The following is a 24,275-nucleotide window of genomic DNA, read 5'->3' on the forward strand; positions in this document are numbered from 1 at the left end:
ACAGATGGGAACCTCGTACGGCAGAAGCCTGCCACTCGCTTCTTCTTCGCTGAGTAGACAAGAATAGAGCGTGGCTTCTCGGAGTTGCACTGAATATTTCGTCGCTCGCGGAAGTATTTCTTCGTCCTCCAGTCGTTCAGCTCTGACCGCTGTGTCTGATCCACAAAACGCAGACTGCGGGGCATGGTGGCATAGGCCCTGTGACCCCACGGGGCCGCCGATGCGGGGAAAATTGCCGCCGCAGCGGGGATGGCCTTGCAAGTGGATACGCCACAAAAGTACAAGGCGGGTGGTCCAACTGCGACCGCGGCGACTGTAGCCCACCGCCACACTCCGAAGTTCCTGCGTTTGTCAACAAGGGTCTGCGTTTGTCAATCAGGGGCCGCAGACGACGCCGGTGACTTTCATTATGGGACAGGCCCGGGGCGGACCGCTGGTTGTGCACGGTTAATCTGCATGTCAGGCTCAAAGAGTCAGACGGAGCTTGGAGACGCGGTTGAGCACGCACATTGTACTTGCTGATAAGCGTGTAGGGTGGTGCTTGTCTTTCAGCTTCGTGTGGGCGATAGGGCGCGATGTAACGTCGGACCTCGCCCTCAACGACCTTTCTCGGAGCTCCCGAGCGGTTCAGAGCTGTCCAAGAACTCGGGGATTGATTCTCTAGGATACTGAGGCGTAAATTGCCCGGAACGCATCTCGTACGGTCCGTGCTGCGCAAGGGAAGGATGAGAGGAACCTCGCGAAGCAGTAGAGCATATGGGTGGCATCGACCTTGGTGCGGCGAGCGGAGCATGGCACGCCGTTGATTGCACAGTTCATCCCAACTGCCGTAGGGACAGGCGTCGAGGTGAATGGTATACTCCAATCATGTCTTGGAGCCTGGTCTGGGCATGGTCAATATCAAGCTATGGAGCGCAGTCCTTACCTGTAGTCGAGCAGCTTCTTCGTCAAGCTCCAGAGCCATTCAAACCGTCCCTTGGACCTCGTTTTGGGCGATTTGAGCTACGTGCAGTGCTGGACCTGTAACGCAGGATCGGTCAGACCTTGAGAAGCAGCACAACAGGACGCACGGACTTACCTGGACAAGGCGAGAGGGATCTGCCCAACAAGTATAGAACGTCGAAGTGAATGGTGTACGTTACTTATATTCTGTGAGACCAGCCTAGACAACAACAGGAAGAGGTGCTTTCGCTCATACACTTTGGAATGAACATGCAGGAGAACGAATGAACAGGTGCCTATTGGAGGTGGTAGTTGAGGCTCGACGCCTGAAAATACCGTGAAGGATAGCTGGCTAGGCGGGTACGACTTATTGAGATGCGGGCAAACAGTCTGGGTAGTAGGAATGCAATGCCCTGAAGAAATGGTCGCAGCGTTCTTCCTGCGCGTGGACGAGATGACAGCCGGGTAAACGCGGAATGCGACGGAACTTCACGAAGGGAGGTCAAGCATGTTCATGTCCAGACGTCAGATAAGCGGGCATCTGCGGTGGGTGAGAGACGATGAGAGAAGTGGCACTACGGGGGACATACCCTCGTTCTATATTCAATGTCCCCGGCCGGCCCGCTAAGCAAGAGCTGAATGGAAAGCGAGACTACTTGAAGAACGCTGCCCCAAGAATCGTTGATGCCATTCGATCTTCTCCTGGGCTGATCTTCGTATTGGTTCAGGACTCAGTGCACATTTCTTGGACCATTCAAACGAGCAGAGCAATGGATTACGGGGAAGGGAGAGCGGGTGATAGTGGTGAAGGAGGAGGACGTCTGCGCGCCTGTTGACATGATGGCGTGGGACAAAGAGCGAAAAACGTGACCGCCACCTGTTCCCCCAGCCTTTTCGGGACGCCTGCTCCCGACTGCATCGTTTTCTTCCCCAGTCGATATCCGCGTCCTCCTACGGAATCTCGACCTCCCCCTCGATATCTTCACCCTCCACACACCTTACTCCACCCCACACACCACCCCCTAGCAATGCTCAACCTCATCCGCCGCATTTCCGGGTCGGTCATCCCCCGCCTGGACAGGCCGTGGCGGGACGACGGTGCGTGTATGCCCCTTTTCCCTGACGGACGCGCGTAACTGACGCGATCTTCCCCTTCAATGTGCTTCTATCTACCCGCATTATCGCTGCCTCGCCCGCTCCGCGCGCCTGCCACTCAACCCCCCCTGACGCGACACATACGCCGGACACGTTCCCCTCGCGCTCAATTCCAATGATGCCCCCCACCCAATGATGCCCGCGCCAAATGACGCTCCCACCTAATACGGTCCCCCGCCTGATCAGCCACGTCCAACGCGCCGCAGATCGGTCGCAAGCGGCGCAACAGCTCGGTCGAGCGCGACGAGGAGGAGGACGAGCGCGCGGCGAAGCGCGCGCGCTCGGAGCTGCCGTCGCGCGAGGCGAGCGAGGCGCCTCCCCCACAGCCACAGCCGGAGACGAAGGAGGTGCGCGAGGTCACGACGGGCGTCAGGCAGATCGACCTGGCGCCGGAGAACGTACCTCTCCCCGAGAACGTGCCCCTCCCTGAGGATGCGCCGAGGCCGACGGAGGTGCCACTGCCGGACGACACCGCGAGCGACTTCGAGGAGGCCGGGACGCCGCCGCCCGCGACGCAGGTTGCTGAGGACGTGCCTGTACAGGAGACGGCAGCGGCGCAGGAGGGTGGCGAGCCGATCGCGGTCGAAACGGACGAGGCGATCGCGGTCGACACGAACGAGCCGATCACAGTCGAAGCGAACGAGGCGATCGAGGCGAAAGCAGTCGAGACGGAAAAAACTGCCGCTGCCATTCCCGCCGCCGAGCCCATCCCCGCCACTGCTGTCGAACCCACCGCCGGGTCTACCACCACGGATGCACACGCAGCGGAGGAGGCGCCGGCACCGAAGCAGACAGAGACCACCGAGCCCATCACCACGAAGGAGCCCGCGACCGACGACCCCACGATCACCGCTACTGTGTTCACGCAACCCGACAAGGCTTCCGAGTCAGCAGCCTCACAGTAGCGCTAGCGCTTGCCATCGCACGGCCCGCCCCTTTCCCACCTCCCTTCCTCTTCCCTTCTTTCTACTCGGTATACCTCCAGCCACCCGCTTGGCTTTCTGTTGTGTCTTGTTTGTTCTCAGCAACGTGCGCGGGCTGCTTTTGCCTCCGTGTTCCTCACGTTCCTGCCTTCGCGGTCGGATCGCGTTTGCTTTCCCTTCCTTCCCTCGCGTTCTTGACTTGACTTCCCTTCGGAGGCGGTATTTATTCCCTTGTTCTTCCTTCTCTTGCTTACCTACCTACATACCAAGACTGCCCGTGTGCCTGTTTGCGTATCTACCTACCAACCACTTACCGAGACTGCCAAAAACTGTACCCACCCACTCTTTGACTTTTTATGTGTATCTACTGTGCTTTGACTATAACATAAACCCCTCGAGCTATATGAGCCTATCCTCGAGCCTCTATCGCCTCTACTTACCTGTAATACGAGGCCGGCTCAATATCCGCGAAACGTCGAGTCCTCGATATCTTCGAAACCTCCGGAGGTTGTCTCAATATCCGTAGGCCATCGGAGCGTCAGAAGAGCACGCACGACGAGCGTGCGCGCGATGTCCTTGCTCCGTGCGTCCAGTGCGAAACAATCCGAGGCGCACATACGTCTAACGCTCCAGAGCATGCTAAAAAGATGCACGAAGGAGCTGGGAGGCGCCCATGCATTTCCTGGTAAGATGAGGCGCCCACGCACTTTCATACCTTTTTCATCTAGGGTCCATCCGTCCAGACATCCGCAACGTGTGGTTCCCCGGTCCATACTTCTTGGACAAAGGCGCGCCGTGTCGCGTCGAAGACTCATTCGAAGGGGTGGATGCGCTCATTCGAAGAATGCTCATCGAGCTGCTTCGAGGGTGGCGGCCGATCACCCGCCATCGTCTGCAAGTCAGTGTGCTACTTCTCGGTGAATGCGAGGACCATTCCATGGTGTATGCAGTAGGCCTTCATATCCCCCAGAACCCGCCTCACCCCCAGAAGCGCCGACTTCCTCTTCCGGAAGGGATGGGAGAGCCTTAGCGCAGGAGATAGGGCGCACCTACGAGCGCAGGCGAGCTTCATCGTGCGTACAGACGACCTTCATCGTGCGCACAGGCGACCTTCACCGTGCGCGCAGGCGCTCGGCTAGCAGGGTGCACAGTCGCGTCGACATGCACGATGAGCAGGCTCGGTGACAGTCGGTACGCCCTGCAACATGCTGCTTCGCGGCAGGCCCTGCAATCGCAGAGCACGCACGACCCTGCGCGCAGCGTACATATAGGCCCTGCGCGGGAGGCGGCGGCTCGACATTCACCTGCGGGTGGGCAGCAGCCGCCCGCGCATCTTCTGTATCTTCGTCTATCTTCCTCTTTCTTGGCTGCACCTGTTCCCTTTTAACAACATTCTCCCCTCTTCGACGGACTTCTTCCCTTTCACGACTCATCCACGACTTACGATCTCCCCATCTTCATCATCATCTCCACGACCAACCGACATGCTGGGCATCATGCGCGCATTCTTCATGCCACGGGCCGATCCCCAAGACGTATCCCTGGAGGAGGGGAGAGCTTCGCGGGAGAAGGGCAGGCTGAACATGGAGAAGGGCAGGCCGGATCTGTCGTGGGCGTGTAGGGGAGAGGATGCTAGCACCATCGGAAGGGGCAGCACGACCATTCGGAGCGAAGGCCCGCATGCCGCGAGCCTCAGTCCGCCCGCCTTGCTGCGCAAGACGAGCCTCGCGGCCTCTCAGCGCCAGGAGCATGCCGAGGAGCGCGCTGTCGCCCGCAAGCCCCCCTCACGCAACGCCTGGCTGCACACTCGCCCGCGCGCGGACAAAGGCCGCAGCGACGCCCCCAACTGTAGAGGCAGCGACGCGCCCAGCCATGAGCGCAACCGGGAAAGCAGCGACGCGCCCAATCGTGACAAGCCCCGCCTCGGCGCCAGCCTCACCAAGCTTCGTCGCAGCAGCAGCCTCACCAAGCTCGGTCGCTCCAGCAGCCTCAACAAGCTCCGCCGCACAGCCAGCCTCGACAGGCCCCAGCGCAGCGGCAGCGTCAACCTGCCCCCACGCCGCGCGCCCCTGCGCGTCAACACCATCACCATCAGCCGGCCCCAGCCCCTCCAGCCGGGCACCACGGGCTCGCTCACGGGCATCGACCTCCCATCGCCGACGCTGGGGCCGCAACACGCCACAGTACGGCGCGCGGCGTCCCTGCCAGCGCGACTGCCCGCGGGCCCGCCGCCCTCCGCGTTCCGCGCGCCGGAGAGGGTGGTGACGCCCACCGAGGAGCGCTTCGCGGCGCGGTTCGAGGCGGGCGTGCCGACGGCGAAGTTCGACATGGAGGCGGTGGTAAAATATCAGGAGGGCGCGGTGGCGGCGGGCGCGTGGGATGCGGGGGATATTGGTGGTGGAGGGGCAGGCGGCATATTCCCGAGCTCTGGGGGCAGCTTTGGGAGTTCGACGGGTAATTTGGGGGGTTCCGGTGGTAGCCTCGGTGGCTCGGGAGGTAGTTTTGGCGGTGCGGGGGAGGCTGTGGGTGCGCCAGGTCGCTTGCGGGTGCGGATGCCGGAGGCGGCGGCGGTGAGGCCTATGGTGGCGCGTCCGCCGATGTTGTCCGCCATTGAGGAGGGCAGCTACAAATCGCCGGCGCCGAGCTTGCGCGTGCTGCCTGGATCGGCGGCGATGAGCATGCGGACGACGACCCGGACGATGACGAGCGGCTCGCCCATCGAGCGCGTCAGTCGTGAAGCTCTGTCAGGGTTTGGTCCAATGAGTGAGTCGTCCTTCACTTGTGGTAGCGAAGGGCGAAGGCGCTGACTTGCATAGCCAACAGCAGGAAGGTCCCGCGCCTTCTAGTTACCCCGTCCTCGCCAGCGCGCTCGCCGGTCGAGCGCGACTTCGGGACGATGCACGAAGCTTGGGGAGCCGACATCCAGGAGCAGCACGGCCCTAACGCGGACAGCTTCTACGACGACACCCTCGCGTCCCCACACGCCGACAGCTTCGTCACCGCGGGCAGCGACCGCAACCGGCAGTCTTCCCTCGCCAGCATCCTCGGCATCGACACCAACCACTCGCCCACGTCCGCCGTCACCATCAGGTCCCTGCCCTTCCGGCAGCACGACTACGAGCACGAGCCGAGCCCGCTTGCGCTCAACCCCGCCGACACACTCGAAGAAGAGAAGGCCAGCCACGACACGGCGGCGATCGACGAGGAGACGATGCGGCGCATCGAGCATCGGTGGGACAAGGTCGGCGCGGATCTGCCGTACGTGCTTACCGTGCCGCGGCCCCCGACGGCGCGCGCGCACCGCCGACGGTGGACTCCCGCGCAGGTGCTCTTCTTCCTCGGCTTCCTCTTGCCCGCGTTCTGGCTCATAGGCGGTTGGCTCTTCACCATGCGGGGCGAGATACCCGCGTACCGCTGCGCGCCGAGGGAGGGCGCGAAGCGCGGTAGCGGCGGCTCGGTGTTCTCGTGCATTCGCGAGAGAGGAAAGAAGCAGCAGCCGAAGGAGCTGGTTCTGCCGCGCTGGCGGGAGCGGGCTGATTCGCCGGGGTTGAGCATGCCTGCGGGGGAGAAAGAGACGCGGAAGACGGGGGCGCAGTTGGATGTCATCTGTCGCTATCCGTACGTCGAACGCCGCGTCGTTGCGGATATTCTGACTCCAAGTGGAGGTACGTCTTGACGTCCCTCGTGAATGCGAGGTTCGGTGCTAACACTTTCTTAGCTGGCGTCGACGCCATTACTGTCAGCGCGAGGCCCGAGTGGACTCGAAGGGTGATTGATCCATGGATCATTCGCTGCCGGCTGGCATTGTGGTATTTCTCTGTGCTTGTGTTCTTCGGTTCGGCCCTGGCCATTGTTGTTATGATCGTCACAACGCACTTCCTTTAGTGGGCGTGCTAAGCTTATTTGCAGTCTATCTACCTGGAGTATGTATTGTGTTAGTGTACGATAAATGTAAGATGTAAATGAAGTTACCTACCATCTGACTTCGACGCAAGCCCCTCTCACAGGTTCGCCGAAATTCAACCGCATACAGTTGGACTTTTTGTCAGGTCAGAAGACCGCATCTGCTGGCTGAGGCAGCCAGGACACTGATCTCGAGGAGGGCTGGGGAGAACGCGGCGCCTCGAGAGTCGAGACATGAAAGTCAGAGGAAAGTTGTTGAACTATCCACGTGCGCAGTTACGCCATTGCCATTTCGGGTAAATTTAGCGAGGAAACATCGGCAAACACTGAATAGCCTCTCCCCATTGATCCCATGGTTCTTCCACGACAGAGCGGATGCGCAGCGAAAGAGAGCAGGCAGGGGGACTGCGGCAGTCGTTGCCCAAGGCTCAGAAATAGGCACAGACATTCCACTGTAAATTTAGTCTGTCCCCTAAGGGGCTGTTTGCTGGCGAAAAATACAAGTCGCCTAACGCTTCGGTTCGTCTGGAATCTTCGCAATCATGAGCGCTGGTGGGACGTTGCGAGGTCTTTCTGAGCTGGGGACTCAGCGCCGTGCGGAGGTGGTTTCGGAGATCCTGAAAAGGCAGTGATCTCGTCGCGCCGAGGCGGGCGGCGTCGCGGCGAGGTTCATCAAAAAGTTGCATCTTCTTCCCAACCACCACGAACCGATACTGGACACAACATCACTCACTTTTGGGACTCTGGGCTTCACCTTGGGATGAGCGCCGATGGCGACTCTACTGTACTTATACTGCTTCCTTTGCACCGTCGCCGTCGCCTCCCTCGCAGACCTTATCCCGCTGCGCTCTCCCTCTAACCGCCCTTCCCTGCGCAGCGGCTCCCCCAGACCCCTCAGCCCCCGCGATGACTACCACTACACTCCGCCCTCGCAGGAGGGGGACGTGACGAGTGACCTTGACCTCTTGGACATCGTCCTCGTCGCCTCGGTGGATGGCAAGTTTCACGCGCTAAGCCGCACCACCGGCCAGGCGTTGTGGTCCATGTCAGGAGTCACAGACGGTGCCTCCTCCCCCTCGACACTCGCCCCCCTCGTGCGGACGGTGCACCCTGACTCGGACCCCGACTTTGCCGACGATCCGTCGCAGGAGCAGTACATCATCGAGCCGCAGACGGGCGACATATATGTCATGTCGACGCCCTCCAGCCCCCTCCAGCGCTTCCCCTTCACCATGTCTGAGCTCGTCGACATGTCTCCCTTCTTCTTTTCCGACGGCGACGTACGGCGCGTTTTCGTCGGCAAGAAGCAGACGTCCCTCCTGCTCGTGGAGCTTGAGACGGGGAAACTCAAAGCCACCATCGACTCCGAGTGCCCATGGGACCCCTTCGAGGACCTCCACGACGATGACGGCGACGAGATCGACCTAGACGAGCTAGAGGGCTCGAAGCCCCCAGTCGCAAAGACTACGGATGTCTTCATCGGGCGCACCGGTGCGTCATGTCCGTCATGCACTACGGGCAGTCGCTAACCTTGGCCGTTTCAGACTACCACATATCCATCCACACCCGGCCTATCGACCGTCGTAGCAGCATCTCCCCCACGCCGATTCAGAACCTCTCCTTCTCAACCTATGGGCCCAACAACCAGGACATGCCCATGCAGTCGCTGTATCACCGTACCAAGGACGATGCGTACATCCAGAGCCTCCCCACCGGGGAGATCCTGTCCTTCAGGGCGGCGAGCTCCGGGTCTCCGCCTCGCAGCGACCCACCGTTCCTCTGGGCGCACGCCTTCAGCCAGCCTACGTGAGTGGCCGTCCACCGTAACGCCACACGTCCTTGACCTTTACACAGGGTTGCGATCTTCGACGTTCTTCGGCGCCCAGGCTCCGGTCAACACCCCTTCGTCCTCCTCCAGCCTCGCCCGAGACTGAATGATTTCCTCCCTACCATGAATAACGATGTTCACCTGCCAAACGACGACAGCGCGTACGTCGGCATGGTCGACCAGACCGGCAGCCTATTCGCCATGAGCCCCGCCCGCTACCCACTAGTCGCCTTCGGCAACGCGGATAGGCCAACACTACCGCCACTCATTGACGGTCCTGCTCGCACTACATATGACGCCGACGCCGATCTGCCACCAGAAGTCGACGAAATCACCCGCCAGCGCAAACAACGCGAATGGGAGAGCGCGCTTCAACGTCACGGACAATCGCGCTGCGAAGACGCCACGTATGCCGCGGGGGACCGGCGCTGCCTCGTCGGCATGCGCAGGCTCGCGGGCGGCGATGCGGAGGCCTCGAGCCGCATCAAGCGCCTGCTCGACGGTGTACCGCAGGTGCCCACCTCGCCCGCTGCCAGTGTGCTGGAACCCAGCGCCGGCGCCAACGCGTCGGCGGACCGCGACAAGCACGAACCCCCCGCGGCCGATAGCCCCAGCTCCGAGCGCCCCTCGCCCCCGAGCCGGGAGAGCGTGGGCAGCTACTGGCAGGCGGTCGGCATGGCGTTCTTGCTGGGCGCGCTGTCCCTGTGGTTCGGCCTGCGGCGCTTCCGCCCAGAGATGACGAGCCCGGCGCTGGGCATCACGCCGGCGAGTCAGCTGGGGGAGGAGATCAAGAACGTGCCCGTGCAGCCCGTTGTGTCGCGTCCTGCGACTCCGCGCCTGCCGGATCTGCCAGCACCGGGGTTGGGGTTGTCTCCCACGGAACTGCAGACTCCGCCCGCGGACATGCAGACCCCGCCTGCGAGGGTGCAGTTCAATGTGGGTCAGGGCGAGGAGGCGGAGGAGAGCGATAAGGAGAATGAGGCGGAGGGCGATGCGCAGGTCACGCCTGGAAAGAAGAAGGTGCGCCGCGGGAAGAGAGGCAAGGGCAAGAAGAAGGCGAACGGGGATACGGCGAATGGCGAGGCGCAGGCAAACGGGCTAGCTGAGCCTGAGGCAACTACACCCCAACCAATGACGCCGCCTGTGCAGCCTGCTGTCTCCCTTGTGCTCACCGCGAGCCCGGAGACCCCTGCACCCACTCAGTCATTGGTAGTCTCGGATACCATATTGGGTATGTACCGCAAAAGCTCCCTGAAAACCTAACGTCTGACCTTACTTGTAGGCTTCGGATCCCACGGCACCGTCGTCTATCAGGGCTCACTTCAGGGCCGTGCAGTGGCCGTCAAGCGTCTCCTGAAGGACTTTGTCACTCTTGCCTCGCGAGAGGTCAGCATCCTTCAGGAGAGCGATGACCACCCGAACGTCATCCGGTACTACTACCAAGAAGCACACTCCAACTTCCTGTATATCGCGCTCGAGCTCTGCCCCGCCTCGCTCGCCGATATCATCGAAACACCCGACAAGGAGCAATTCCACGACATCGCGATGGCCTTCAACCCCAAGCGCGCCCTGCGTCAGATCACCAGCGGCCTCCGCCACCTCCACGCGCTCAAGCTCGTCCACCGCGACATCAAGCCGCAGAACATCCTCGTCTCGAGCGCGAAGAACGTGAACGGCAAGCCCGGGTACCGCATGCTCATCTCGGACTTCGGCCTGTGCAAGAAGCTCGATGTGGACCAGACGAGCTTCCTCCCGACCGCGTACGGCGCGATGGCCGCGGGCACGGCCGGCTGGCGCGCGCCTGAAATCCTGCGCGGGGAGGTCAAGCTCGACGAGCTCGCCGACGAGTCGATGTCGTCGCGCGGGAGCACAGGGACGGCGGGCTCTTCTGGCACTGCGGGGGCGACGACGAAGCCGACACGGCTGACGAAGTCGGTGGATATCTTTGCGCTGGGGTGCTTGTTCTACTACACGCTGACGAATGGGGCGCACCCATTCGGCGATCGGTACGAGCGGGAGGTGAACATCATGAAGAACATCAAGTGCTTGGAGGGCCTCGAGCGCTTTGGGGAGGAGGGCTCGGAGGCGGTGGACTTGATCACTCATATGCTGGATCCTGTTGCGTCAGCACGGTACGTGTGTCCGATAGCCGGGGCCACCTCAGTACTGACTCTCGCACAGACCCGACACAACAGCATGCCTAGTGCATCCCTTCTTCTGGGAACCCAGTCGGCGACTGAACTTCTTACAAGACGCATCCGACCGCTTCGAGATAATGTGCCGCGACCCGAAGGACCCGAACTTAATAGCGCTCGAGACGGGCGCGTTCGACGTTGTCGGGAACGACTGGCATGGGCGGCTTGACAAGGTTTTCATCGAGAACCTTGGCAAGTTCCGCAAGTACGACGGCAAGTTGATTCAGGATTTGCTGCGTGCGTTGCGAAACAAAGTGCGACCTCTATCTCATAAATCCATCGCCATCGCTGACGCTCTTTACCAGAAACACCACTACCAGGACCTGCCTGACAACGTCAAGCGCAGCCTGGGCCCAATGCCAGAGGGCTTCTTGGGCTATTTCACGCGGCGGTTCCCGCGTCTGTTCCTGCACGTCCACGGCGTCATCGGGGACTCCGTCATGCGCTCCGAGTCGATGTTCAGGTCGTACTATGAGCTCCCGACGGACTAGAATCATTACTTTCGCATTCGCATTCGAGGGTTGTTGGGGCTGATTTCGAAATTGTTGGGAGGAGGGGGACGAGGCGGACTCATCTACTCTGTTATTTGCTTTGCTACACTCGCACTCTGCATTGGAAGCGGTACTCATTAATCGTGTATTATGTATCATTATAACCATATTTTTTTCCTGCGGATATGGGCTCTGAGTGGTTGTCAGTAGATTGTAATGGATGTCGTGGACTTCATGGTTATGGCTTGGGCGCTTATCGTAAGTAGTGGACAAGGCCTTCCTTTTCGGGTCGCCGAACGGGCGGCTATCGTGACTCAGTCTGTCTCTTGCTTACCTTAGACGCAGTACTCGTCTGAAAGCTGAAAACAATTTCCTGAGTCTTTGGGATGTACTGAGTAAGTGCACACGTACTTTGAACAACGACATCGTCGCTGATTTGTGTGATCGATGCATGCTATGTTCGGCCCTCTCCTCCGCTCCTCATCTGCGCTGCAGCTTTGCAGACGACCTCTCCCCTCGATCTCAGGCTTTCGTTACCAATCTACACGTACAGGAAAGCAGAAGAACATGGGCAAGAAGAGCAGAAACAACGCCCCCGCAGAGGACCATCTCCTTCTCCCTGCACACTCCTCCACCGCACCCATAGTCGACACCCACACTCACCTTGCATCCACCTTTGCTGCCTACAAGCACAAGTACCCAGCGGGCAAATGCAACACCGTCTACGAGTTTCTCCAGCACTTCTACAAGGACAAGCACGTTGAGGCGATCGTCGACGTATGGTGCGAAGCGCCTGTGCAGAAGCTCTGGCGCGAGTTCGCCGACTCGGCGCTGACGGCTGAGGACCGCGCGGACAAGTGGGGAGGTACTGAGTACTACTTCGTTATGGGTGTACATCCGTGCGTATCCTCCTTCTCTGCACAGAGCGCGGCACTGATCCATCCTCGTAGGCATGAAGCCCGGCACTATAATGATGAGGTCGAGCGCGACATGTGAGGCTCGATCCACCCATCCCCCTTCACAGTGAAGGCTGACTTGGGTAGATTAGAGGCCATGCAGCATCCTCGCTGCGTAGGTTGGGGTGAAATGGGCCTCGACTACCACTACGACAACGTACGCGTTCTGACTATCGCACCCTCACCCTTCCCTGGCTAACCGTCCCTACAGTCCCCTCGAGAGATACAACGCGACGTCTTCACGCGTCAACTACGCCACGCTGTCCTGCTCGGCAAGCCTCTTACCATTCATACGCGCGAGGCCGACGAGGACACCGAACGTATCCTGAAGGCAGAAGTGCCGAAGGACCACCGGGTACACGAGCGTCTCCCCAGCCATATGTGTGCCTGTCCTCATGTATCTCTCAATGCAGATACACATCCACTGCTTCACCGATACCCCCGACTTCGGCCAGCGTTTGCTAGACCATTTCCCCAACCTGTACATCGGCGTCACGGGTACGTCGCATTGAGCATTTCACGCGGCACATCCTAACTATCTACAGGCGTCGTGACCTTCTCCACAAACGAAGATACACCCAACATCATCCGGCGGATGGTTGGCCTGGCCGAAAGCACTCAAGCAGCTGCCAACAACTCGGAAGCACCGGCACCTGCTGGCTCGCCAGCTCCATCCGCCCCGACACCAACACCGAACACCTCGCCCTCCCCTCTTCGCATCATCCTCGAGACGGATGCGCCCTACATGGTCCCCACGAACGTCTACAGCGTACTGTCCGGCATGAAAGGTCGCCTACCTCTATGTCACACCGCGATGATTCCCTGGACTGCGGATTTCGTGGCTGGGATATTGGGCGATGGATGGGATGCGACGAGGGTGATGGAGATTGCAAGAGAAAATGCAAGGACGGTGTATGGAATATAGGCACTGGCTGTAAGGTCGCTTCCGTCCGGAGTCCTCGAATGTGGCACGCTTTCCGTCTATAAGGACGACGAAGCCGAAAGGATGTCGTTTGCTTCGGTCCATGCAAAGATATCTCTCCCCACTTGTGTCACACATACGTGATGTCTTTTGTGGTTTGTTGTGACAAAGGGAAAGCCTTGCTTCTGCTCTTCTCCTCAATCTCCGCCATCGCACTGCAGCACACATTGTACTCGTTATGGATCTTCCTCGGCTCATCAGTAAGCATATCGTTATGCTTTTGGATCCTGCCACTCATCATTTTGCAGATACTCTCATGGACGCGCGAGCTGTGGCGAACATGGCACTCCATCGAAGTGGCTACGTTCCTAGCCAGCAGGATACATGCGCGATCAAAAACGCAGCAAACAGCCTACCTCTTCTTGAGGACATGGTCAATCAGGAAATGCAAAAGCTATCCAACCTCAAGCTCGCTATCTGGAAACAGAAAGCGCTGCACATTTCCCTCATCGCCCCTTGTCGTCGACTCCCTCCCGAAATCCTCTCGATGATCTTCGTACTGGCGCTGCCCAATTCCTGGTCGAGGCAGCCTGCCTGCAAGAGGACATTCAACTGTATGTCTGTCTGCGTCATGTGGCGCAACATCGCACTGCAAACACCCCAGCTATGGACTTCGCTGTGCTTCAATAGACTGACCAACCCGCTGAAGAGTCACGTTCGCACGTTGGCTAACGAACTTCGCAAGTCAGGGCAATCGCCGTTGGATTTGTCCATAGACTTTATGCCCCGTGTGGATGACTGGAGCGACGAAGCATGGGCACTGCTTTGCGCCGAGTCTAACCGGTGGCGGCGCATTTCTCTCGAAAATCTCCCTGCTGTGGCCTACGAGAGATTGTCAGGAAGAGTGTTCCCCGCCTTGAAAGCCCTATCTATCGACCACGGCGACGTTTCATTGACGGATCTATTTCTGAACGTGTTCAACCGGCAATCCTGCCGGCTGGTGTCTTTGGCCATAACTGGGGCGGCAGACATGCATCGCCTGAGCCTACCGGCTTCATGGCCCCTCACGGAGCTCGAACTCAACTTGTTGTCCGATACCCTAGCGGATTGGACAGCCGTCCGCGGCACCCTCATCGCTTACAGCGCAACATTGCGCGTGTGCACGATATCAGGCGATCTCCGTGACTTCAAGCTCGCCTTTGGGGACGCGCCCATAAACCTCCCTTGCCTCGAGAACTTGACTCTTAACTATGAAGCGATACAACTAGGCCAAGCTCTAGTATGCGCGAACCTTCGGTCCCTCGTGCTCTCCGCTGGCGGCTTTGACGCTGACGATGTTGTACATGCTCTGAAGAGTCTTCTGGACATATCATCGGGGTGCAAGCTGCTTCGCTCCCTCACGCTCCGCCAGATGACACGCGCGCCGTTGGATCCTCTCGTCGACTGCCTCGATCGCCTTCCGTCACTCACGGCTCTCCAACTGAAGAACCTCGAGGACTGTCAAGTGCACGACCAGCTGTTATCCCTCGACTTGCTCTGCCAATTTTCGCGCGATGGTACACATCCCGGATCCTTGACCCGCTTGCCGAACCTTGAACGCTTGACTCTGATATTCGAAGACGTCCTTGACTACGAAGACGAGAGCAAGTATGTTCTTGCGATCAAGAATATCGCTTACTCTAGGCAGCACCCTCGGGTGGTAGGCGGGACTCGCCTGGCGCCGCTTGAATGTCTGCATACATGTGATGGAATGGTTAAAAAGCTGCCAGGATTTGAACGAAAGGGGGACAAGATGCGCATGCTCTGGCTATTCAAGAGCGTTCCATGGGGGTGTAGCACCGGATATATAGACTAGAATCTTATGTTGTGGCTCTTCTCGAGTTCGAGGCTATAATATGCAGTAGGGTCTTCGTGATGGACCCCACCTCGCATCCCATTCATCCAACCTAGTCGGCCTGGCCAACTCGTCTCCTGAACTTGCGAGGGGACACTGATTGAGAGATACCCAAGCTGCGAGAGCCTGTATAAGACGTTTAGGCGCAGAAAGAGGTAGACATTGAGGAAAACTTACCTCAAAGCTCTCATTGCCTCATGATGAGCTACCTTAAGTCACGAGCGAATGGTAGCTGCGTGCAGAACGTGATATCAGGTTGTGACGTTCGCCTGGCGTCACATTCACGTGCTAAAACAATGACTGCCTAATCCGGATAAAACTGCAAAGATGACATCACAAGCCTCGAGGCACCTCATCTTGTCCTGAACGCTGACCATCAGTTGTCCTGAACCACCATGGCGCTGCAAATACTGGATCTTCCGGTAGAACTTCTGATTCGGATCATGTTCTACCTGGACATGCATTCCCTCAAGGCTGTAGCGCGCGTCAATAGACAGCTTGCCGTCGTCGCAAGCGCCCCGGTCTTGAAGAAGCACTACGCCATGATAACAACTGGAATGCGCGACGCCTCGGACAGCACAGTGCCGCCAGACGATGTTCTCGACGAGTTGAAAGCGTACGAATATGCCTGGCGCCACTACAAGCCACAATGCTCTGTTACGTGCTCCGTTCCGCGCAATACAGTCGGTCTTTACGAGCTATCTGGCGGATACATGTTTCTGGGCGCAGCAGGACGCCGTGCTCTTCACTACATGCCATTGCCAATGCCGAGTCACCCGACGCCACAGTGGTCTCTTCTGACGATCGGGGAGAACATCGTTGATTTTGCACTGGTAGGTCTATTCCCTGTCACCGGTCTACAAGCCGCTTATCGCGTGCAGGCCCTTTACGAGCATAACCTCGTTGTCGCTGTTACGTCGTACGTATTGCTCCATGTGGCTCGTCGATGGCGCTGTCTCACACTTTCAAAGTCACTCAGATGGTCAAGAGGATAGAGACGTACTAGGGATTCGACTGATCGACTTCCCCTCTGGTCGGCCCCATCCTCTCGCGAAGCAGGACCGCATCTTTCTTTGCACGTCTCCGTCGGACAGGCATCATCCCTTCCTCGGGATCGAAGTTGTCGGCGACACCATGGTCATCGCGACGCATTACTCGCGCTTTGACGATGATAACATGCCAAGCACGCTCAGCTTTTGGGATTGGAAGCAAGGAGTGAAGAAGATGGTGGGCTTCACCTTGCGATTCATGTGTGGCGATGGCAAGCTAACCGAGTCTGTTATAGAGCTTCGACGCCCCAAAATCCAGCTATACGACCTTCATCTTCCTCACGGAGGACATCGTGCTGGTGCCCAACGCGACGAACGGCACTTTCGAGTACTGGCGCATCTCGACCACGGACCCAAGACACCCAGCCCCGCTCGCGGTCCTGCACCTGCCGCCACTCAGGACTGGAGTGGAGTACCTCGACCTGGCGTGTCGCGCTGAGCCTAACCCGCGAGCGGACGTGCCGAGGGCGTTCCCAGACGCGCCGCCCAAGGGGGCGCGAAGGAGCAGCAACGCGAGACAGACTTCTTCTGCCGGCTCTCAGAGTACCTCTACTGCCGGCTCGGACCGCACTTCTGCTGCCGACACCGGGCGCTCTGAGCCCTCGTTCTACCCCGCCGCGGAGGACGCGATCTGCGTGTTCCAGGTGCACTTGATGCGGGAGATGAACGAGGCGAATCAGGTGTTGATCATGCAGGACCATATGCCGCCGATCAACCATCTCGTCCTCGTCGTGCACCGGTCGGCGTTTATGGATATCCTGGGGCGCTTGTTGCGCGATACGAAGGGCGCGAAGGCTGACGCTTGGTCGTCGCCTGCCTGTGAGGGTATCAAGCCGATGGAGACCGAGCCTGCTGCATCATCGACGACCGACTCCCGCGCGCCCTCAGCCACCGAGCCCCCCTCATCCTCAACCGACTCCTCACCCGCTGAGCCTCCCTCCCTCCCCTGGTCCGAATGGGGCCCGCCCGTCTCGCGCTGGCTCGATTACGCGCGCATCAACTACAACTGGATCACGACGAGCTGCGGGCAGCGCATGGTCGCCACCCCCGCGCCCGAGGTCCAGTTTAGGGACGGAGACGGCTTCGTGGACGTTTACGACTTCAATCCGTACACGGTAGAGAAATTGCGGGAGGCCAAGCGGTTGAAGCAGGAGGAGGCGCGTCGGAAGGTGGAGGAAATGTACCGGATGGAAGACGAGATCCTCAATGGGACTGGCGGAAGTGGCCTTCCCCCTGCCAAGGAAATGAGTGAAGAAGAAATAGAACAAGACGTCGTCAGGTTCATATTGAGGGAGTTCGCCCCCTCCAGCGCTACCGACGCTGACAGCGACAGCGACGAGGAAGAGCCCGCGAATACAGGACCGGTCCTCGTCGATGAGCTCAGCCGTATGCGAACGCTGTTCGAAGGCAGGTTGGAGTCTCAGCTGCCATATATCAAGACTACAAGCCCCAATCCACCCTTCTACTCAGGCGTGATGGCCGACCATAGGCGGATTATCGGTATGAAGGTAAGTCACATCCAATTTACTCTCCCCTCGTCTGGAGGTTTGCGCTGTCCTCTTGATGCTGACGTGGGTACCAGCAGGACGGCGGACGCGAAATTGAAGTATCGTGTTTCCTGTGATCAAGCAAGTTGCGAATGCGTAAGTACGGGGATGACGGGATCTACGAGTAACATATTATTGTCAGAAGACCAAGGAATGTATGCGCAACAGTTTCCAGCCGTGTTTGGGGTGAAAAGAGTGGACGGACGTGGCGAGCAGTTATGGACGGCTGTTTGTCTTTGTGTGTGCAGTTGGCCATAAAAGTATCGTACTTAGTCTAGGGCGACTTGAGTGTCAGTATCGAAGAGGGCCAGCCGTACATCATCGGACCGCCTCAGTAGCTGCTCAGATTATATTACTCGGTCGTCGTGCACACCGCCGCAGGACACGCTTTGACCACATGCATCTCATTCATCGATGGACGCGCCTCGAGGCCGCCTTGAACACGACCCTCAAGCACTCCTCTCATTCACAACTCGCGCAGGCGCTTTTGGAATCTGCATTGCCTGGCGGTACTGGTGCCGCTCGGTCGCGTTCTCCACCTTTGTCCGCTTTATCTTGACTTCCTCCGAACCATATACATCCAGACCATACTAGGATGCCTCACACACCTTCTGCTCGCAGACCTTCCTGCGCCACAGAGAGCAGCCTGCTCCCGACGCCCACTGCGACTCCACCGCCAGTGCCCACTCCGCCGCGCGTACCTACGGCGACGCCGCCCCCACCGCCGCCAACGGTGTACGTCCCGCCCATTCGCACCACCAACATCTCGCCCCCGCGGCGCCGTCACTCTTCCTACAACCCCCGCGACTCTCCCTCCTCGCCCTCTCGCCACTCCTCTACCTCCCCCATCGCTGCCTGGGACCGCATATCCGCGGTCTGGTCCCCGCGCAGCCCGGAGGCGGCAGGTAATCTGAACGCGAACCGTGACGTCCGCGACTCGGGCATCTCGACCATCGCCTTCCCCCGCCCTTCGCCCTCGCCGCACCCCTCGTGCCCGACGTGCTTCCCGAGCCCCGCGTATTCACCTCACAACCTCCCCGTGTACCCGCCGTACAGCCAGCTTTCCGAGAGCAGCCGGCCCGCCGTGTATCCGACGTGGCACCGCCTGCCGGGAGCGTTCAGCTACAGCACTAGCGATCTCAGCTCGCCGAGCGAGTCTGAGGTATCCGCCTCGCCTCGAGTTGCGGAGCAGGGGCATCACTCGCCTAGTTCCCACTCGCCTGGCCATCGGCATTTGCCTAGCCTTCGCTCGCCTAGCCGGCACTCCCCCAGCCTCCACTCACCTAGTCGTCATCCACCAGGCTATCCCGAGGACCTCCCCGACCGCCACGCCGGCGCGCGCCACCGTCCGTTCCCCAGCAACAGCATCTTCAGCGACTCGGAGAGCGTGCGCAGCGCGAGGCGGGCGTACGAGGCTGTGCTTGAACACGAGCGCGAGCGCCAGCACGACCGTGACATTCGCGAGCGCGAACTAAATTGCATCCACGAGCACGAGCACGACCCAATCCACGACCGGGTCCACGAAGCAGCGGAACGCGTGTGCGAGCGCCTGTACGACGTAGTTGACGACCGTGCATACGGCGACGAGAACGAGAACGAGGATATCGAGTATCATCCCGCGCGCCTTGATAGGAGGAGCCGATTGACCTCGTTCGCGTACACGGACGAGGACACCTTGACTACGCCGCTCGAGGAAGCGCCGTATACGAGGCTAGCAGAATCGCCGAATCTTGCTTGGGAAGAGACACCGAGCATCCCGCCTGAGGAAACGTGGACTACACCCGTCGAGGAAACGTGGACTAGACCCGTCGAAGAGACGCTGAGGACCGCGATTGAGGACACAGTACGCTTCCGAGCGGAGGAGACCGCGCGCGCTCGACCGGAATTGTCACCTCACATCCGAACGGAAGAGAGGCCCTACACCCGAACGGAAGAAACACCTTGCACTCCGCTGGAAGAGACCGGGCGCGTCGCGATGAATCCGCAACCGACGAATTTCGTGCCCGGCACGTACACCATCAAGAACGAGGCGATTGACCAGGTCTTGGACCTATCTGGTGCAGACCACAAGACCTGCATAGGTGAGTATCTTTGTTCGCGTGGGAGCCCCTGGTCGCGTTCGTCAGCGCTCTGAGTAACGACAGTAACTGACGATGCCATTCAGGTTACCTCGCACATGGCGGAGAGAACCAGCGAGTGCGTATCTGTCCTCTTCAGCCATAACCATCGGGATACAGAACTCACCTCTCGCAGTGGATCATCGAACGCCTCGGCGCTGGCTACACCATCCAGAACGCGCGGAGCAAGTCGTACATGACGGTCGACGCCAGTCTGGCGAACGGGACGATGATCGTCGGGTCGGCTTTCCCTGTGGCCTGGGATATACAGCTAGGGACTGCGGGCTGGACGTACGTGGATCTCGCGTGTTAAGCAGCGTGAATTGCTCTTGTCGGGTTCAGCGCAGTACTGACCCTCCACATAGGATCGGCTGGCCCAACAGCCACTACTTCCTTGACCTCGACTACCATGCCGATCCGAACGCGCAGGCTGCGAAGGTGAGTTGTGTTGTCGATCTCTCGAACTTCGTCCTGACATTACACACCTTCTTCAGCTCCAACTGTGGCGCAACGAGAACACAAGCCACTTCCAGCGTAATCGGATCTGGACGCTGGCGAGAGTTGACGACAGGCCCGCATCGGCGAACGCGCGGTCGTATGGGCACAACGGTGGGTCCAGCACGCATAACGGCGACTCGAACACCGTCTCCGAGACGGTCATCGACGCCAGCGAGCTGGGCAAGGGGCTGAACATCGTGACGACGACCACAACGACAACGGTCACGAAGGTGGTGAGGGTGCAATGATAGTTCGCGCGGGCGCGACGAAGGAAGGGGCGTAGACGAAGGAAGAGACGCAAACGGAGTAAGAGACGCAGGACGATGAAGGAGGCGCAGGCGCATCGAACGTGAACGGTAATTTCGACTTGGAAAGCAATACGAAAGCATCGAATAAGGGACTATGTATTTATACAAGCATCATCATGTATTCGCAACAACAAGCAATGGCAGGAAGGGGAGTTGACACTCAGCGGCAGAGGGGGTTGGAGGGATTAGTATCTGTAGCGCGTCGAGTAGTCTGGGGGACGTGTGAGCTCAACCGAGAGAGGATGAAAGGAGTGACTGACCCTTCGGCGACACTACGAGACCGCGACCCTTTGACGCGCCGCGGTAGACAGTCTCGATGATGTCAATGAGCTTAGGAGGGGCATGTCAACGAAGGCGCGTTCGGTTTGGAGGGTCGGCATACCTCTTGCTTATTGTCCATTGCCCAGTTGCTGGAAGAGTTGACATGAGTATGGGATCGTTTGCCACCATGGACGCCACACGCACATTTTGTTGTTGTTACCAGTCCCCAGATCAATCATGATATGCTTGTTTCTGTACGACATAGAGAGATGAAGCCGCGTTCAAGAAGGAGGGAGCGGAGCTTACTTGCCTGTAGAAGAACATCACCGTGCATGGGTCGTACAGTTCGTACATCTGCGCGGAAGGGGAGTGTTAGCCTCAGCATCGTGTTCGTAAATAAAAAGCAGGTGTGCGCACCTTGTTGAAGTCAGGCACCTGCGTAATATCGCAGAGGTAGATGACAGCAAAGTTCTGAACCTTCTCCGCGACGGCGTAAAGCGTCTCGTCCATGGTCATGCATTGACTGTCCCAGTCGTGGCCGAAGCGGATGACGACAACGCGGTCTTCTTCAGACTTGATCGCCTCGTCAACGTGCCAGCCGGAGGGAAGATGAGGAAGGAAGTAGGACATCTTGGAGGGCGAATGAAGGAAAGGTCCGAAGGGATGACCGGGAGAAGCAAGGAGAGCAGGCTGCCCCGATTAGGAAGTACGCATATCTCGTCGCCACAAAGACAAACATCCATCAACTTTCTGGATGTTTCCCGCGTTCATGGCCCACGTTTCTCAGCGCCGACGAATCTGAACATGATCTTCATCCGTTTGGGCGCTCTCTAGCACAAGGAAACGACATGGACCAGACGTGAACGAGCTCTTGGCGACGGCCGTAATGCTCTTTCTCGATGACAAGTCGAATTTTCCGGTCTTCTGAGAACCTGATGACTATCGACTTTGCCGCCCAAGATCAGCATCGTGCACAAGCGAGTTGATCAGTTGTGACCGGTAGAGCGCTAACTCCTGTGTATCGCATCTCTGTCCTTTCTCTGGGCAATTTCTCGGGTCCTGCGCAACTCCCAGGCTCTTTTCCAAGCAGAAAGCCTACTCCTTCTTTACTACGCGTCCTTAGCTGTTCCTGGCCGTGCTGCATACGCGACAGAGTCATCCCATCTCTCTGTGGAGCCGCTCGCGGCGTCCATACCCGCTCTACCTACTATCGTGTGGTCGTCATCTACGTGCGGCTTTACGGGATCCACGAGAATATGTACACTCGACGCGGCCTCGTGCCTTAGGTGCTTGATCTCCTCACGCCAGTCACCTCCTGCTCGCCTTCCGAATGACGCAAACTGCCACCCTCACCGACGCCCACCTTCCATTCAGACGCGTCCCTCGAGTCGCGCGCTCCAGGCACAATCCCTACATGGTGCCCAGCTCGTGCGGGCGGCGTGTTTCTCATATCCTGCCCCCGACTCTACGCGCCTGCACCGGTCAGTACGCCTGTCATGCCCTGCGCCCAGCTATGCGAGGCTGTCACCACGCACGGGCGGAGTGGCGTCAAATGGGCTCGGTATCCACCTTCGCTGCCCGGCAATCATGAATGGCGGGCATTCTAGGCTTGTTCATCTCCAGGGAAGGATGCGCTCATCGCGCACAGGGGTATGACGCTGAAGTTGGCTAGCTGGGAAGACGGACGGAATGGTGGGGATGAACACTTTAGGTTCTCGGGCGGCGGTATAAAGGTTCTGCGTGGAAGGACCGTTACCTTGCTTCCTCCCCGCCAACCTCTCCTCACGACCCTACGTTTGCTCCTGCGCGTCTCTTCCCGTCATGCGTCCCACCACCTTGCTCAATCTGCTTGCCTTCCCTGTCATCGCCCTCGCAGCGTCGATCACATCCGGCCAGTCCTACAAGATCACCAACAGCAAGGGAGGTACGGTCGTCGACCTGTCTGCCGCGGATAATACGTCGAGTACGTCTTCTTCTTCCTACTCGCGCATGCTGTTGCTGACCTTATTCTATAGTCATTGGCTGGCCTTACCACGAGGGGTCTAACCAACAGGTGCGCATCTTGTCTTTTTTGCGACCCTCGCCCTCACCACTACCGTCTTGACTTATGAGATTTTGGTCCTCTTCGTGCTATACACGCGCCATCATGTACCAGCGCCTATGCCCCCATGCCCAATCATACCCTCTGCTGCAACCGATACTAACCTCCTCCATCTTCAGTGGACCCTCGACTGGGCTGGCGATGGTTGGAACTTCCGCTCCCTCTCCACCGGCAAGTACATCAGCCTCGGAGGCGCCGACGCCGCGAACGGCGCGCGCTTGGTAGCGGAGACCGACCCGTTCACGTGGCACATCTGGACGGACGAACAGGTCGAGGGCGCTTATCGGTGAGTATTTCTGGGTTCTCAACCTCATTTTTCTCCCTTCAAAGGCATTCAGATGCCTCTTTTCCACGATCTGGGCTCCGACTTCATTCTTCTGTCGTCTTGTTTGTGTCGATCTCCATCGCTGACGCTCAACATCCTACAGCATCTTCGTCCCGGACACTCACCAGAACTTTGATCTCTACAACTACGGAAACTCGACCCCCGGCACGCCGATCACGACCTGGTACACGTGGGATGGCGAGCACCAGACCTGGCAATTCGACGAAGGTGAGCAGTCGCGTCCTACCTCCTCTTGGCACCTCTTGGCACCATGAGCGAGGTGTGTCCGTTTGAACGAGTCCCGGCCTGCCCAAGGTCGGGGGTCTTCCACCCAATGGATTTATGGCCCATTGCCCTCGCTATATGTTGTGCACCTCGAACCGTTCGCTGACAATTTCTGCAGTCTAGGTTAACGTCTCCGCCTTGGTTGGGCAAGCCTTCGAGACCGAGTTTCGACCTGGGCAAGCGGTTCTCGAACGTTCGCGCGCTATTGCCACCGACGGGATTCATTCTGATTTATTGCTGTACCATGCTTTCCGGTTCTTAGTACTAAGATTCTTACACCTTTGCCTGATGTACTTACTGTTGTTTATGACTTGTAACGACCATTCAAATGAGGCTTATGTTCTCTTTTGCTCACGACCCAATCCCGTCCATGTTCATACCACTGAGCTGTGTCCTGTTGCATCGGTTTTTATGTTCGACTTGGCACGATCACGAGAGGTAGATCCCGGCTCGCCGCGTCGCGCGTCGTCTTGTCGCGCCTTGTCCATCAAACCTTCAGGTCACTGCCTGGAGCTCTCACCGCATCGCCGTCGTCGTTCTCCGTCACCGAGGGAGCGCCCCTGTACTGCGGAAGG

General features: G+C 58.9%; 10 protein-coding genes across 10 annotated transcripts; 8 read left to right on the plus strand and 2 right to left on the minus strand.

The window, feature by feature from the left end:
• The first annotated feature begins 1,733 nt into the window (after positions 1–1,733).
• On the plus strand, positions 1,734–3,491 carry SCHCODRAFT_02629098 (uncharacterized protein). The gene is made up of 2 exons (XM_003031301.2): positions 1,734–2,040; positions 2,284–3,491. The coding sequence occupies exons 1-2, from the start codon at positions 1,971–1,973 to the stop codon at positions 3,000–3,002; spliced, it is 789 nt and encodes a 262-aa protein (XP_003031347.1). The 5' UTR covers positions 1,734–1,970; the 3' UTR covers positions 3,003–3,491.
• Positions 3,359–3,798, minus strand: SCHCODRAFT_02629104 (uncharacterized protein). The gene is made up of 3 exons (XM_050345509.1): positions 3,764–3,798; positions 3,463–3,705; positions 3,359–3,415 (listed from the first exon to the last, which is right to left on the minus strand). Exons 1-2 carry the CDS (start codon positions 3,765–3,767, stop codon positions 3,479–3,481), a joined length of 231 nt encoding a protein of 76 aa, XP_050199646.1. The 5' UTR covers positions 3,768–3,798; the 3' UTR covers positions 3,359–3,415; positions 3,463–3,478.
• Positions 3,799–4,355: 557 nt separating this feature from the next.
• On the plus strand, positions 4,356–6,988 carry SCHCODRAFT_02319632 (uncharacterized protein). Its single transcript, XM_050342363.1, has 4 exons — positions 4,356–5,375; positions 5,424–5,783; positions 5,837–6,685; positions 6,739–6,988. The coding sequence occupies exons 1-4, from the start codon at positions 4,505–4,507 to the stop codon at positions 6,903–6,905; spliced, it is 2,247 nt and encodes a 748-aa protein (XP_050199647.1). The 5' UTR covers positions 4,356–4,504; the 3' UTR covers positions 6,906–6,988.
• A 614-nt stretch (positions 6,989–7,602) lies between these two features.
• On the plus strand, positions 7,603–11,621 carry SCHCODRAFT_02629108 (uncharacterized protein). Its single transcript, XM_050345510.1, has 6 exons — positions 7,603–8,414; positions 8,468–8,729; positions 8,778–9,982; positions 10,034–10,883; positions 10,933–11,200; positions 11,252–11,621. Exons 1-6 carry the CDS (start codon positions 7,694–7,696, stop codon positions 11,435–11,437), a joined length of 3,492 nt encoding a protein of 1,163 aa, XP_050199648.1. The 5' UTR covers positions 7,603–7,693; the 3' UTR covers positions 11,438–11,621.
• A 182-nt stretch (positions 11,622–11,803) lies between these two features.
• Positions 11,804–13,492, plus strand: SCHCODRAFT_02629113 (uncharacterized protein). The gene is made up of 7 exons (XM_050345511.1): positions 11,804–11,832; positions 11,885–12,336; positions 12,388–12,429; positions 12,481–12,550; positions 12,605–12,748; positions 12,807–12,891; positions 12,939–13,492. Exons 2-7 carry the CDS (start codon positions 11,894–11,896, stop codon positions 13,316–13,318), a joined length of 1,164 nt encoding a protein of 387 aa, XP_050199649.1. The 5' UTR covers positions 11,804–11,832; positions 11,885–11,893; the 3' UTR covers positions 13,319–13,492.
• An 18-nt stretch (positions 13,493–13,510) lies between these two features.
• Positions 13,511–15,170, plus strand: SCHCODRAFT_02581180 (uncharacterized protein; the record flags this gene model as incomplete). Its single annotated transcript, XM_050343912.1, has 2 exons — positions 13,511–13,575; positions 13,624–15,170. Exons 1-2 carry the CDS (start codon positions 13,554–13,556, stop codon positions 15,168–15,170), a joined length of 1,569 nt encoding a protein of 522 aa, XP_050199650.1. The 5' UTR covers positions 13,511–13,553.
• Positions 15,171–15,553: 383 nt separating this feature from the next.
• On the plus strand, positions 15,554–18,226 carry SCHCODRAFT_02320076 (uncharacterized protein). The gene is made up of 4 exons (XM_003031297.2): positions 15,554–16,128; positions 16,181–16,436; positions 16,495–17,766; positions 17,841–18,226. The coding sequence occupies exons 1-4, from the start codon at positions 15,605–15,607 to the stop codon at positions 17,880–17,882; spliced, it is 2,094 nt and encodes a 697-aa protein (XP_003031343.2). The 5' UTR covers positions 15,554–15,604; the 3' UTR covers positions 17,883–18,226.
• Positions 18,227–19,757: 1,531 nt separating this feature from the next.
• On the plus strand, positions 19,758–20,890 carry SCHCODRAFT_01038644 (uncharacterized protein). The gene is made up of 5 exons (XM_003031296.2): positions 19,758–19,886; positions 19,970–20,001; positions 20,059–20,213; positions 20,288–20,360; positions 20,417–20,890. The coding sequence occupies exons 1-5, from the start codon at positions 19,781–19,783 to the stop codon at positions 20,666–20,668; spliced, it is 618 nt and encodes a 205-aa protein (XP_003031342.1). The 5' UTR covers positions 19,758–19,780; the 3' UTR covers positions 20,669–20,890.
• Positions 20,891–20,913: 23 nt separating this feature from the next.
• Positions 20,914–21,619, minus strand: SCHCODRAFT_016105 (4A/4B type thioredoxin-like protein; the record flags this gene model as incomplete). The annotated part of the gene is made up of 6 exons (XM_003030901.1): positions 20,914–20,939; positions 20,989–21,058; positions 21,111–21,138; positions 21,194–21,241; positions 21,300–21,343; positions 21,407–21,619. The coding sequence occupies 6 exons, from the start codon at positions 21,617–21,619 to the stop codon at positions 20,914–20,916; spliced, it is 429 nt and encodes a 142-aa protein (XP_003030947.1).
• Positions 21,620–22,810: 1,191 nt separating this feature from the next.
• On the plus strand, positions 22,811–23,690 carry SCHCODRAFT_02668795 (uncharacterized protein; the record flags this gene model as incomplete). Its single annotated transcript, XM_003031295.2, has 5 exons — positions 22,811–22,952; positions 23,005–23,042; positions 23,102–23,376; positions 23,421–23,477; positions 23,519–23,690. 5 exons carry the CDS (start codon positions 22,811–22,813, stop codon positions 23,688–23,690), a joined length of 684 nt encoding a protein of 227 aa, XP_003031341.1.
• Positions 23,691–24,275: the final 585 nt, after the last annotated feature.

The sequence above is a fragment of the Schizophyllum commune genome (assembly GCF_000143185.2).
Source record: "Schizophyllum commune H4-8 unplaced genomic scaffold SCHCOscaffold_7, whole genome shotgun sequence".
NCBI classification, from domain to species: Eukaryota; Fungi; Basidiomycota; class Agaricomycetes; order Agaricales; family Schizophyllaceae; genus Schizophyllum; species Schizophyllum commune.